This window comes from Apiospora phragmitis, assembly GCF_038363925.1.
Source record: "Apiospora phragmitis strain CBS 135458 chromosome Unknown utg000001l:1.0-2902119.0:1.0-2906034.0, whole genome shotgun sequence".
Lineage (NCBI taxonomy): Eukaryota > Fungi > Ascomycota > Sordariomycetes > Amphisphaeriales > Apiosporaceae > Apiospora > Apiospora phragmitis.
In genome coordinates, this window is record NW_027117399.1 from 2,347,538 (window position 1) to 2,360,187 (window position 12,650).

Here is a 12,650-nt window from a genome sequence, read left to right on the forward strand (position 1 = left end):
GGTAAGTATTCTTGGAAGCAGCACTCGGGACCCTCGACACAAACCAATACCAAAGCACAAACTACCCACCCTCAAGCGAGCCTTACTTGGACAAACTTGGTGGTTCTAACAATCCTGATTTCCAGCTTTCCCTTATATTAAAACCCGCACCCATCCTTGCAACCCAAAAAAAAGACCACTTCATTTTCATACTACCCTGCCCTGGCCTGGTCGACTGACCCGGCTCCCGCGGCCAGACCACTCCCCTACGATCCTTACCACCATCATAAATCCTCTGTTGGCTCTGACTGACTGGAGTGAAGGCGAGTAGGTGATGATACTGTGAGCCGAGACCACAAAGCCTGCTTCCAAGGTAGCCACATTCGTACCTGACAGCGCAGGTTCAGCCCCGGCTTCTGAAGAGAAATCTCCAACAATTCCAAAAGAATCCAACATATCAAGCAGACATTGGAAGCCAACATGGAAATCTGGGGCGAAAATCCGTTCAAGGATTGTCCAGATCCTCGGATGCCTGATGAGGTGACTAAGTCGATCTCACCATGCTCGAGGATGACAGTCCGGAAACGGGGCACCAAAGTTCAGCTTCGGTTGACATGAAGGATGTCAAGCAAGAAGATGAAAGCCTATTCGTTCCTCAGCCTGCCTTTCCTGAGCCAGATCAGGCTCAGGTAAAGCCAGATCAGGCTCAGGTAAAGCCAGAGCCTGATACAAGCGAAGGCCTCAACCAGCCCATCAAGTTTGTAGAAGAGCTAGAGGATCCCATCTAACAAGAAGACTCTCATGGCACTCAAAACGATGGCGATGAGATTGGCGACCCAATACTGGTCAGTGACAATGAGGATGAGTCTGCGGCTCCAATTGAAGTTCAAGCGAACCACAATGGACAGATCGAGCCTCAAAGTGGATCGAACGCAACTTCCTTCGAAGTTCCTGAGCAAGACGAAGACGCCCAGAAAACCGATGAGCTTGAGTATCTCACCGAGGATCTGCGAGATTACACAATCAAGAGAGATAGATTGGAAACTCAGTTGCGCAATAGGGCAGGCACTGTGGTGGAAAAGATGAGACTTCAGCAGCTCAACGAACGCATGAAGGACATCAGAGCCCAAATACAACAGATACAATCCAGCACACAGGTCAAGGGCACCAGGAAAGAAGTTCTTTCGGTCGCAGTTTCACCTGAGAAGTCGAGCCACAACCTAAAACGCATCATGCAATCCCTAGAACTGCAAGAGAGTGGTGGGAAAAGAAATTCGAGAGCGAAAAGGACAAGATAGCGAGGGAGCGAAACAGGCTATACCATATTCCGTTGCCTGCGAATACGTCGCAAAAGCGACGTAGGGCTCTGAAACCGGCCGACAAGGGGCACAAACGCACATTCAGAACTCAGAGAACCGACCAGATGTTTGAAGCTCGTGCGGCTCTGCAGGATCTCCCTGAAGCTGGAGAGGTGTCTGCAACGACAAAAGACCAACAATTAAGAGAAACCATCACCAATGCCTCCAAACATGGGGATGCAAAGTCGCTCAACCAGGATGTGAGACAGCTTGAACATTCTTCTCGACCATTCGGGTTATACAATTGCAAACCCGATAATGCCAATTGGGCTTTAGCCAAATTCATCGTCAAGGGCCTCAATACACGACTGCTTGCCCACCAGGTCATCAATGTGTCCAGAATGCTCAGCCGAGAGTTTGGGCAAGATCGAGGTGGCATTAATGCTGATGAGATGGGCTTAGGCAAGACCATCCAAACCTTTGACTGCGTCCCCACAACCCGCCCGGACCAAATGATCCAAAGACGACATTGATCGTTGCACCGTCGAGTGTGGTTTCGCAGTGGATGTCTGAGATTGAGAAGCATCTCCAAACAGGGCCACATTTCACCTATACCCAATTCAAGAGAACGAAGGGCGAGAATCAAGACAACTTGAGTACCAATTCTATCATGTAAGTTTGACCACACGGCTACAATTGCCCGATGCTCTACTAACTCCTGGTGAAAGTTTGGTGACCTACCAAGAGCTTTTGGGGTCGTATATGCCAAAGGCAGTACAAGAGGAAATGCAGTCGGTGGAGTGTACAGCCGCGCGACGACAAGAGCTTCTTGACGAGCATCTTGGTGTCTTGTTCAAGAGGGAATTCTGGAGAGTTGTATTGGATGAAGCCCATGCAATCAAGAACCGCATGTCTCAGAGTAAGTAATATCGACGAGCCAGGAATTCAATAACACCATAGGATTGCTAACACAATACGCAAGCATCGCTCGTCTGCCGTGAGGTGAAGGCGAAGCACAGATGGGCATTGACGGGCACGCCGATTCAGAATACACCAGAAGGTATGGTCCAATCTTTCTGTTGATGGCTTGTCCCTTGCTAACCTGAACAGAGATTTGGCCCTACCGCATGTTCCTGCACGTGGCTTGAGCAAGTTCCTTGAGGGACTTCCGACGAATGCTGGGTAACCTCGAAGATGTAAGAAGTATGTATACACTGAAAACGTGAACCGACAGCTAACCAACCCTAATAGCCCGATAACATGAACCGGCTCAACGCGATAGTTGAAGAAATTATGATCCGCAGGTTGGTAATTACCATCCGTTGTTTTGACACTCAACGATGACTAAGTATACCATGTACCTAGGACCACGGCGGACACAATTCTTGGCCAACCACTTTGGAAAGCAAAGAAGTCGCACTCGGAGGTCAAATAGATAGATCTTACAGACGAAGAGCGAGTCATTTACAGGTACGCTTGATTTTATAACTCCACTGTCCTTGCACAGTCTTATTAACTAATGATAGATGCGTTGAAAACGATTTTCGTGTCCACATGAACGCCAAGATGGCAAAGCTTCGCAGCGAAGGCAAACATCCTCAACTGGGTAATAGTGACTTTACCTTGATCTTAAGACTTCGCCAGGCCATCACCCACCCTTTTCTTCTCGAGAGGGCTATCAAAAATAACCTGAATCAGCGACAAATTGCGTTGATGGGGTCCGAGTTGGACAAGGTTGGACTACAGAAGAGACCCGTTTACAAACAGCTGAAGCTGTTCCACAAAGAGGCTATGCAAGTCAGCGAAAAATTCAGTACCAGCCGGTTCGGCGGCCACTTCGATATAAAGGAGCAGCTGAAAACTGCATCGGATGCCATGAACGATGACTTCTGTAAGTTTTGCAGGTACTATCTCATAAACCCACAAGCGAACAGGGTAAGTACAAGGATTGGTGTCAGGTATACTACAAGTGACCTACTAACTACAACTTGTAGTGTGATCACACATTCTGCCTATCCTGCATCAATTACCTGGATAGCGAAGCCAAGAAAAAAGGACGACGCATGGCTACGTGCCCAATATATGATGCTGCGCTACGGGACTGGCGTCCTGCACGAGGTCAAGAATCAGCTCCAAGGGATGAAGATGAGCGAGACAATTTATCGCAATTCTCCGAAGAAAAGGTGGCTACTTTTAGGGCTGCGGGCCTGACGAAGCATCAGATCAAGGTCCTCAATGACGACAAAGAAACAGAACAGCGCGTGAAAGCTCGTCAAGAGCCTGTCGAACAGGGTATGGATGGCAAGAACCTGGGCAACGACTATCTCGATATCCAACCGCGCTCAAAACGGTCAACGTCCTCATTCCTCGACGCCCTGGATGCCAGATACCCAAACCTATGGTCCCCAGTGCCAAGACTGTGACAGTAAAGCACACGGCGCTCAAGTGGCAGAGAGATGCACCGGATGACAAGATCATCATATTTGTTTAGTGGTTACAGGAGGGTCAAGTCCTTGGTAGAATGTTGCAAGCTGAGGGTTTCAATTTCGTCTATTTCTTCGGCGAAATGTCAGACAAGGCGAAGACGGCCGCAAAAGATACGTTCTATAAGATAAAGAACGTGAAGATCATGGTAAGATGAACTGACTCTATGTTATTAGCATCCCTATGCTGAAATAACCAACAGATTATATCACTGAAGTGCGGTGGCGCCGGCTTGAATCTTACCTGTGCCAACCGGGTTATCCTCATCGACCCTTGGTGGAACGAGTCGATCGAACAGCAGGCCTTTGGCCGAGTATACCGCATCGGCCAGGAAAAAGAAACCTATCTCCAGAGAATTCTGGTCCGCAACTCCATCGACGAAAGGCTGCATAACAAACAGCTTGAGAAGCCCTTGAAGATTGAGCAGGCTGTGCAGTGCAGCAAGGGCCTCTCCGCCATGGAGATGATCGGTCTGCTCGGGAGATTCACAACGGACGAGAATGGCAACCACGTCCTGGAGGCTGACTATGATGATGACTAGCCGACGCACGTGTCGATGGGTGCTTCTTCACGCGTTGGCAATGCTCACGTTAGGGGCAGGATGCTGAAGTTGTAGGATTGTGCAACACGGGGACGGGACATTACTCAAAATGGGCAATCCCAGGTTGTTTGCAATCGAGAAAGGCTTTGGTGCGCAGCTGAGTCTAATATTCTTCGGGCTTGCCTCGATGATTGACAGAAGACTCATGGGTGCACTCATGAAGATGGAGATTGCAAAACACTTTCGAGGATTAGAGCATATTTGATGCGCACTTAGCTCACATTAGCCAAATCATGGCATTCATGAAACCATTCTGCAGATACGAATATAGACGAAAAGACATGATAACATAGTTTCAAATGTGTCTCTTGCGGTGTTGCTACGTCCAGCCTGAGGAAGAAGCATTAAGCTGTATTATCGTAATACGGTAACCTACTTGAAACATGTTGTCTCTGGAAAGCACAGAACCGAACTAATGTCAAAGGTGAAGTATTTAGCCCTTCAATTGCCGAAGATATCGGTCCGACAGTGCTCAACTCGTTTTGTTGTTTTGATACGGTCCTCAATTGCCGATCCAAGGCCATGTTGATAATGTTTGGGGCCGCCGGGCTCGGAGCACTGCATTTGGTTTGCCGGGGGGCTGATGGCGTCACATAAGCAAGCAGTGGTGCAAGGTACGTCCCAAAAGCCCCATAATGCCTCGTTCGGCGAAGTGTTCGGGTTGCACGATACAAATTGAGACGCAACCACTGAACCACGCCAGCAGGAAGTAGGCAGCGCAGACGTGCTGGTCATTGGAGTTGGTAATGACTGATGAATGATGAGCGGGATTTACGTTATCGCGGCTGCACACCTGCACACACACACCGTACAGCCGAGACCCACCCAACCCTGCAAAGTACGCTGGAGGCTTCTAGATAGCCGACAACGATGAATGGGCTCATTTTTCCGTCAGCGATGTATATTAATTGGCATCGACCCCGCTTACGGTCGTACGAAACCTCCCGAGAAATCCGTCGCTCACTTGCAATTACCAGTGCCTGAATGCTAGGCCGCAGCCGGCATGATCTGACCGCCGCTATGGAAATAGTTCCCCGCACCGCATGCGACATGCATGGGGAATAAGAAGAGGGCACGCATGATAAGCTTCGTAGCCCTGTAACCTAGGCCCAATCAACACCGGCCATAGCCCAACTAGGACCAGGGCGGATTTGCACATATGAGTCGTCCATTGTTTAATACCTTCCCAAAACTGATGCCACCTGCCTAAAAACGACAAGTTGGCGAATAGAGTCGGTCGTTGCTGGCGGAGGGCAATCTGACTGGCCAATGGCACAATGCAGCCTTCCGCTGATCATCATCAGGCAAACACGGCCTGATCGGCTTCTGCACCTTTGCTTCTGTCGCCCGGGTAATCGTGTTCCTTGCTCGCTCGATTGCCCCCTGTCCCGCCATCGCATATATAAGCTATCCCAGGTCAGGTCCCGGGACGCAATACAAGCTTTCCTTGGCCACTGTCTGTCTACCCAAGTCCTCGGTCTTCTGCAGCAAATATGGGTCGCTTTGCCGTTGCGTTCTTGGCGCTTCTCGCCCCGAGTGCGGTGGTCGCTTCGCCCATCAAGGCTCGTACCCCGTACCAGGTCAAAGAGACTCACTTCGCACCCCGCGGATGGAAGCGAGTCGAGCGTGCCTCGGCCGATCGGGTCATGAATCTGCAAATTGGCCTGAAGCAGGGCAACTTCGAAGAGTTGGAACGGCACTTGTACGAAGGTAAGTTGGACTAACTGCGGCAGTTGTGGTCACACAGGAATGTCCGTCCAACGCTAACCGGCAATTGTAGTGTCTGACCCGGCCCATGCGCGCTACGGCCAGCACCTCTCCCAGCAAGACGTCAAGGACCTTGTCAAGCCCAGCGACGAGGCACTGGATCTCGTCCACGAATGGCTCCAAGACAATGGTGTAGCTCCTGCCGGCTATAGCACTGCGAAGGATTGGATTAGTGTGACTCTTCCCGTCGAGAAGATTGAGAGTCTTCTCGACACCAAGTACCACACGTACGAACATGCCGACGGGTCGCGTGTGGCGCGAACATCGAAGTGGTCGCTCCCTGCGCATTTGCATGACCACATCGACACCATCCAGCCCACCACCTCTTTCTTCCGCGCCCGCGCCGAGAGATTCGACCACGTCCTGGATGCTGGCTGGATTCCCCCCGCCTACACCCCGCCAAGCAACTCGACGATAAGCAAGGTCTGCAACATCAGCTCCGTGACCCCCGAATGCTTCGAGACCCTGTACGGAACCAAGGGCTACAAGACACGCGCCGCTGGAGTCAACAAAGTCGGCTTCACCAACTACCTCGGAGAGCATCCCATCCGTTCTGACGCGGAGCTGTTCCTCGCCAAATACCGCCCTGGAGCGGTTTCTAGCGCCAAGGACTTCAAGCAATACACTATCGCGAATGGCCCTGGGGACGGTCCCATCAGCCCAGAGGAACTTGCGGATGGCACTGACAAAGAAGCCAACTTGGATGTCCAAGCCATCGCTGGTATCAGCTATGGGACCCCGATTTGAGAGCTATTCGACAGGAGGCAGCCCGCCTTTCATTCCCTCGTCCATGGCCCCAGACAACACCAACGAGCCCTACCTGGTATGGCTCGACTACTTGCTGTCGCAGCCCATCATCCCGCAAGTCATCTCCACCTCGTATAGTGACGACGAGCAAACCGTCCCCCGCTCGTACGCCAACCGCGTGTGCCAAGAATTCGCCCGAGCCGGCGTGCGCGGCACGTCCATCCTCTTCTCGAGTGGCGACGACGGTGTCGGTCCAGACGGCGGCGTGTGCATGTCTAACGATGGCAAGAACACCACCCAGTTCCTCCCGGGCTTCCCCTCCAGCTGCCCCTACGTCACCACCATCGGCGCCACGATGAAGTTCCAGCCTGAGGTTGTGGCGTACCGCCCCTCCTTTTGACCGGAACGGTCACCATTACGGTGCTTACACTTCTGGTGGTGGCTTCAGCAACTACTTTGAGGCGCCGAAGTACCAGAAGCAGGTGACCGATGCCTATGTCAAGAGTTTGAATGGCACGTTCGACGGCCTTTACAACAAGAAGGGTCGCGGATACCCCGACATCTCCGCCCAGGGCATGTACTTCGCCTACTTCTACAACGGCACCGAGGGAACCATCAGTGGCACCAGTGCCAGCTGCCCGCTGACGGGTGGAATCATCTCCCTGCTCAACGACGCCCGCATCGCATCCGGTCTGCCGCCCATGGGCTTCCTGAACCCCTGGATCTACTCCGTCGGCCACAAGGGAGTGACCGACATCGTCTCGGGCAGCGCGCACGGCTGCGACACCGAGGGATTCCCGGCTCAGAAGGGTTGGGACCCAGTGACGGGCTTTGGAACACCGGTAAGTACTTACTTCATTGACGACTAGCGTATCAAAGACTCGCGTATACTAACTGAACTGTGAACCAGATTTTCCCTGAGCTTGTCAAGCTGGCGGGCGCAAGTCTTCACTGAAGCCCATAGCAAGATTAGAGATGATTGATGCGTAGAACCTTTCATGGCATATCCATTAGAACATTAGTATAAAGTTAATTATCATTATGTATCAGACCATTGCCTGCATTTTGCAAACGCAGCCATAGTCCATCGAGAAGCATAAATGACTCTTCAGCATCTTGCCTACCACATCCTCATAATTACCAATTTAATATTCTCTACTGCCCCTAATCTGTTCAACCATATCATTATGAGTGGGCTGGTAGACGGTTGAAGAAGACAGTTTGCATCAGGTCTCCAAAGGAGGTCCGCAACACACGGACATTGCAGTCGTCGAAGAACTCGAACTGGTTGGTTAGGTTGAAGTCCACGCAGCTCGGCAGTGTGGCGGTGGTTGTGTTGCTTTACGTCGTTGTATTGTACTTAGTGGCATTGCCCTTTTGGATGTTTGATGGAAGGACTAAAGGGACGATGATGAATGGATATAGACTTACGTTAGGGTGGCGTTGATGAAGCCCCAGGTTCCTATGAAGCAGTGGAGGGCTTGGTCGGTGGCTACCATTTTGGGAGAAGAACGAGGGGAATAATTAGAACGTTCTATGTAATTAGCTGGAGCTTTGGGTTGAACTAGACTGTTTTGAGGATATCGAGTCAAGATGCTTCGAGAATCTCTTGGCATCGGTTCTATCTATACATACTTCTATATCGTGTTTCTCTCTAGCTTGTTATGTTTCCCGCTGTTGTTCGAGAGGAGCCCATCAACAGCCACCGGTCTTAGCAGATAGCAATATAACATGACCGAGCCGGGTCCAATCCTAAGGCGTATATATCATCGATATGTTGCAACGCCTCATGCTACCGCGAAGTTGGGATTCAGGTGCCCCATGGGCGAACGAGAAGAAACACAAGAACGCTTCCTTCACCGCTCAGCAGGTTGACGGTCGTAAGCGTGTTCCTTGTAGTGTGATTGAGGTGAGTCGCATCAAAAACAAAACGGTCGTTGTTATTAAGTTTGGAAGCCACGTGTCTGGTCACATCTTGTGGGGAGAGCCCGTGAGAGAACATGAGATGAGTGACTTGTCGCGGCTTCGACTGAACTCACTTTAGCCCCTGATTAGAGTTGAGCGGGCGGAGTTTCCGGATACTCGGGTATTAGCAATACTTCATTTATTAATTACACCCAAAACAAGACGTCCGATGGGATTTTCTTTGAGTTTCCCATATTAATCAGGGTCATCCAGCCCAGACCTATTCTTAACTCAGACTAAATCAAACAATCGTATCTTCTTGTTATACTGCTGCAAAACTGCCAAGTCAATTCGTATCTTTGCCGTCTTATCTTCCTGTAGCTGGAGCCTGAATTTGCTCGAATCTGTCAGGATGCAGCCTAGCCGAGGATCTAATAAGTCCGTGACTCCTGTCGACTTGTTGGAAAATGCCCAATGCCACCCAAGTCGACGCTCCCAATGCCTCACTACTCTAATACCCTCAGGCAGCTCGCCCAAGACAGCTTCGCCGTAGTTAGCACCATGCATGTAGCAGCTGCTGACCATTAAGAATTGACCATCCGCTGTTGGACGTAGCACCATGAGGTATGCGCATCCTAGTAGGACGCAGACCTGATCCCCCGGCTGTATTGTCATAGGCGCTATACCTATAACCCCCCCGGTGGCTTTGAAGAACACCCGTCCTTCGCCCACACCGGCACTTTTCCCTGCAAATAAGCGAGTCCCATTGAAATCAGATATATTGTCATTATAGGTCAAGTATTCCAGAAGCTCCTGGTTTCTTTTCTCGGGCAAGAGCAACGCGCTTGGCGGGTAGTACGTTTCTGCCACCCGCCCGGTCAAGATGGTTGTCGAGTAAATCTCCTCCAACCGCGTCCTGTCTGGGTATCCATCATTGATATCTTTAGACACGTGTGCTTGGATCCTTTCCTTGATATCGTTGAAGGCCATACCGCTTGTAAGACCAGTGGGCACAGTGCTATCCACAGTTGCCACCGGAACACCTGCCACGCGTATAACATCTCCATCGGGAAACTGGATGATCGATGCTAGCTGAGAGGAGGCCAGTGCCGGCTGCCACAACGCCCCCCATTGCGACTTTAATGACCAGTCTGGTACCCATGTGGGCTTTGGCGATTCATCGTGGAGCTCACACTGCGTGAGGACATCAATGTTTCCAAAAAGTCGCAAGTATTGCGAAACTACCCTCTTGTAGGCTGTGTGGGTAGGGACTGTGTAGTCTGGGATGATCTCTAGCCCCTTCCGAGTTTCTTGCAGAAGCTCTCGAACCCCGTAGACACGGTCACGGGGGTCCTTGCATTGGGAGTTTCCGAGAAAGAAACGCAAATAACACAGTTTCACTGTCCCAATTGGCTGGCGGTCGATTCGTATCTGCTCGATTATGCCATCAAGTTTGTCAAGGCGATCGCGTAGTTTCCCAGAGATGGTTTTGTCGAACAGTGCAATCAGAGCAATTCGACAATGCTTCCAACTGATCTCTGCCTCGCCACACTTCACGACGACCTTGGGTGCGGACATATAGATCTCTTGTCGAATCCAAACCCGATCAAACCACGGACGACAAAGAAAGTGATAGATATTCGTCACCTGGCTAGGGTCCAAGGGCAGTTGCTTAGACGGGTCAGATAATTCGCAAAGCTCGTCACTGCTGCCGGCAGCAGCAGAGAGAGACCTATCCGGATTGAGTCGGATCTTGGAGCCAAGCCAATCCAGGTCATGCATGGCCTGATGACTATCATCGGCTTCGGATCCCATCCAAAGGACCATGCTGGTACCGTGCTGATAGATCTCATGCATAAATGCCACTTGCTTTCCTCTTTCTTTCAGATTTTCCTGGTCAATACAGATGGCATCTATCCACATAACTCGCTCCACCCTGCCGTCCCGAATGTATCGGAGAGCCTCGTTGAGATTTTGGGCGATAGATAGCGTTGCGCCATTTTCGTGATCAATGTAGACTGTCTTCTGGATATCTTCGGAGCCCCACACGTATGAAATCGTCTCATAAGATGGAAGGTTTTCGGAGTCCAAGACCGAGTGGTCAATCAATAAGACTATGGCATCCTCAACATGGCTTGCTGGTGTGATTCTGACAAGTCGGATACTGCGCTCATTTAAACTAAGCGGCTTGTAGCAGTAAGGAGGCATTTGAGCAATGAGGAGACATTGAGTTGAAGTTGTAATCAGTGATCCGCAAATCTCCAAGAATGCGTTTCCTCCAGTCAGCCCCTGGCTGCTCTTCCCACTCAGGCAGTGGATTTAGATAACTCAGCCCCTACAGCCTGCTGCAGGCTGTAGATAGGATAGTGTCGAGATGCAAGCCACTTTCTTGGCAGCAGCTGAGTGGCTACTAAGCGATTTTCATTGGGCAAAAGAATAGCTAATGTCGGAAACCGAGCGAAGATACTTTTATAAATGCAGCCCAGCCGCTATTGTGTCCCTTTATCATTGGCCACCTAAAACGATAAATGCAAGCCACTTCGTTTGCAGCAGCAGGTATTCGACATGTAAACGTCATCATGTAGGGAAGGCTTTTAATATTATGCAGTTTCATGTTTGATATTACAACGCTTATTAATGGTCGAGCCAGGACGGATGCTGCACTGGTTATTAATCAAAAGGCATTCAATATAGGGAACTCGGTTTTCCCTCATGACGGGGCCTGCAAATTTTCTTAGTTCACGCCTCTTGTCGCCTGTTCAAGGATGTCAACACCACCTTCCGAGCGGAATGCTTACGTCACCTTGATCACACGCGCTAGCTACCTTCCCGGCGTCGTGATTCTGGCTGATACCCTTCGGCGTCATGGCAACCAATCCCCCTTGGTTGTTCTCTACACCTCGAGCCTGTCGGATGCGGGTGTAAAAGCACTCAAGCTCGAAGCGCCTAAGCAAAACTTGATACCTAAGTTGTGTCAAGACCTACTACCACCAAAGGGCAGCCAGATCACATTGATCGCTGAACGGTTTAGGGACACTTGGACAAAACTGCGAGCCTTCGAGCTGTTCGAATTCGACACGGTCTGCTTCCTCGATGCTGATATGGCCGTATTTGGCCGCATCGAGTCGGTATTCCACTTGCGGAACCAATTCCCACGCGACTGGATCATCGCTAACCACTCATGTGTCTGTAACCGAGGCAAAGCCCCCTGGGCACCAGATGACTGGTGTCCAGAGAACTGTGCGTACACCTGTGTGTCCCACCCAGCCGCAATCGATGAGCCTACCCAGCCATCACCTGACGGGCCAAGGACCCACCAAATCTTGAACGGGGGTATGTTCGTCTTCAGCCCTACAGAAGATATGTGGACCGACATGATGTCTTACTTCAATACCACTCCGCTTCTGTCATCGTTCATGTTCCCGGACCAGGATTTCCTGGCACACTTCTTCAAGGAAAAGTGGCGTGCTATAGGATGGCGCTACAATGCGCTAAAGACCATGCGCTATAATCATGGCAACATCTGGCGGGACGATGCTGTCCTCAGTCTTCACTACATCGTCGATAAGCCGTGGACGAAGCGGGTCGGGCCTGATGGGGTGGCGGGTTATAAGGGCCGGGACGGAGTCACGCATCAGTGGTGGTGGGATGCCTATAATAAATGGGAAGCCGAAAGATGTGCAGAAACAACCGTCCTTCAGCTTGTACGGAAAGGAGTTGCACCCCCCGCAGGTGTCGTTGATGGCTGGCTGAAGGAGACGGACCCCGACGTCAAGGCTATTGGTAGCGATGTCCAAGGGTTTGCAAACAATCGAGTGCCCATCACGCAAGGTTGACTTGGAATAGACTCAGCACTTTGTTCGAAGTCA

At 50.9% G+C, this 12,650-nt stretch overlaps 7 protein-coding genes across 7 annotated transcripts; 5 read left to right on the plus strand and 2 right to left on the minus strand.

Annotated features, from left to right (window-relative positions):
- Positions 1-539: 539 nt before the first annotated feature.
- PG994_000710 (uncharacterized protein) lies at positions 540-1,810 on the plus strand (the record flags this gene model as incomplete). Its single annotated transcript, XM_066852119.1, has 3 exons — positions 540-668; positions 888-1,136; positions 1,238-1,810. The coding sequence occupies 3 exons, from the start codon at positions 540-542 to the stop codon at positions 1,808-1,810; spliced, it is 951 nt and encodes a 316-aa protein (XP_066722751.1).
- A 32-nt stretch (positions 1,811-1,842) lies between these two features.
- Positions 1,843-3,700, plus strand: PG994_000711 (P-loop containing nucleoside triphosphate hydrolase protein; the record flags this gene model as incomplete). The annotated part of the gene is made up of 5 exons (XM_066852120.1): positions 1,843-1,949; positions 2,006-2,196; positions 2,726-2,747; positions 2,804-3,212; positions 3,272-3,700. The coding sequence occupies 5 exons, from the start codon at positions 1,843-1,845 to the stop codon at positions 3,698-3,700; spliced, it is 1,158 nt and encodes a 385-aa protein (XP_066722752.1).
- A 143-nt stretch (positions 3,701-3,843) lies between these two features.
- Positions 3,844-4,302, plus strand: PG994_000712 (uncharacterized protein; the record flags this gene model as incomplete). The annotated part of the gene is made up of 2 exons (XM_066852121.1): positions 3,844-3,909; positions 3,964-4,302. The coding sequence occupies 2 exons, from the start codon at positions 3,844-3,846 to the stop codon at positions 4,300-4,302; spliced, it is 405 nt and encodes a 134-aa protein (XP_066722753.1).
- A 1,553-nt stretch (positions 4,303-5,855) lies between these two features.
- PG994_000713 (uncharacterized protein) lies at positions 5,856-7,831 on the plus strand (the record flags this gene model as incomplete). Its single annotated transcript, XM_066852122.1, has 5 exons — positions 5,856-6,072; positions 6,143-6,850; positions 6,891-7,257; positions 7,325-7,718; positions 7,787-7,831. The coding sequence occupies 5 exons, from the start codon at positions 5,856-5,858 to the stop codon at positions 7,829-7,831; spliced, it is 1,731 nt and encodes a 576-aa protein (XP_066722754.1).
- Positions 7,832-8,061: 230 nt separating this feature from the next.
- Positions 8,062-8,375, minus strand: PG994_000714 (uncharacterized protein; the record flags this gene model as incomplete). The annotated part of the gene is made up of 2 exons (XM_066852123.1): positions 8,062-8,215; positions 8,308-8,375. 2 exons carry the CDS (start codon positions 8,373-8,375, stop codon positions 8,062-8,064), a joined length of 222 nt encoding a protein of 73 aa, XP_066722755.1.
- A 697-nt stretch (positions 8,376-9,072) lies between these two features.
- PG994_000715 (HET-domain-containing protein) lies at positions 9,073-10,989 on the minus strand (the record flags this gene model as incomplete). Its single annotated transcript, XM_066852124.1, has 1 exon — positions 9,073-10,989. One exon carries the CDS (start codon positions 10,987-10,989, stop codon positions 9,073-9,075), a length of 1,917 nt encoding a protein of 638 aa, XP_066722756.1.
- A 557-nt stretch (positions 10,990-11,546) lies between these two features.
- PG994_000716 (nucleotide-diphospho-sugar transferase) lies at positions 11,547-12,617 on the plus strand (the record flags this gene model as incomplete). Its single annotated transcript, XM_066852125.1, has 1 exon — positions 11,547-12,617. One exon carries the CDS (start codon positions 11,547-11,549, stop codon positions 12,615-12,617), a length of 1,071 nt encoding a protein of 356 aa, XP_066722757.1.
- Positions 12,618-12,650: the final 33 nt, after the last annotated feature.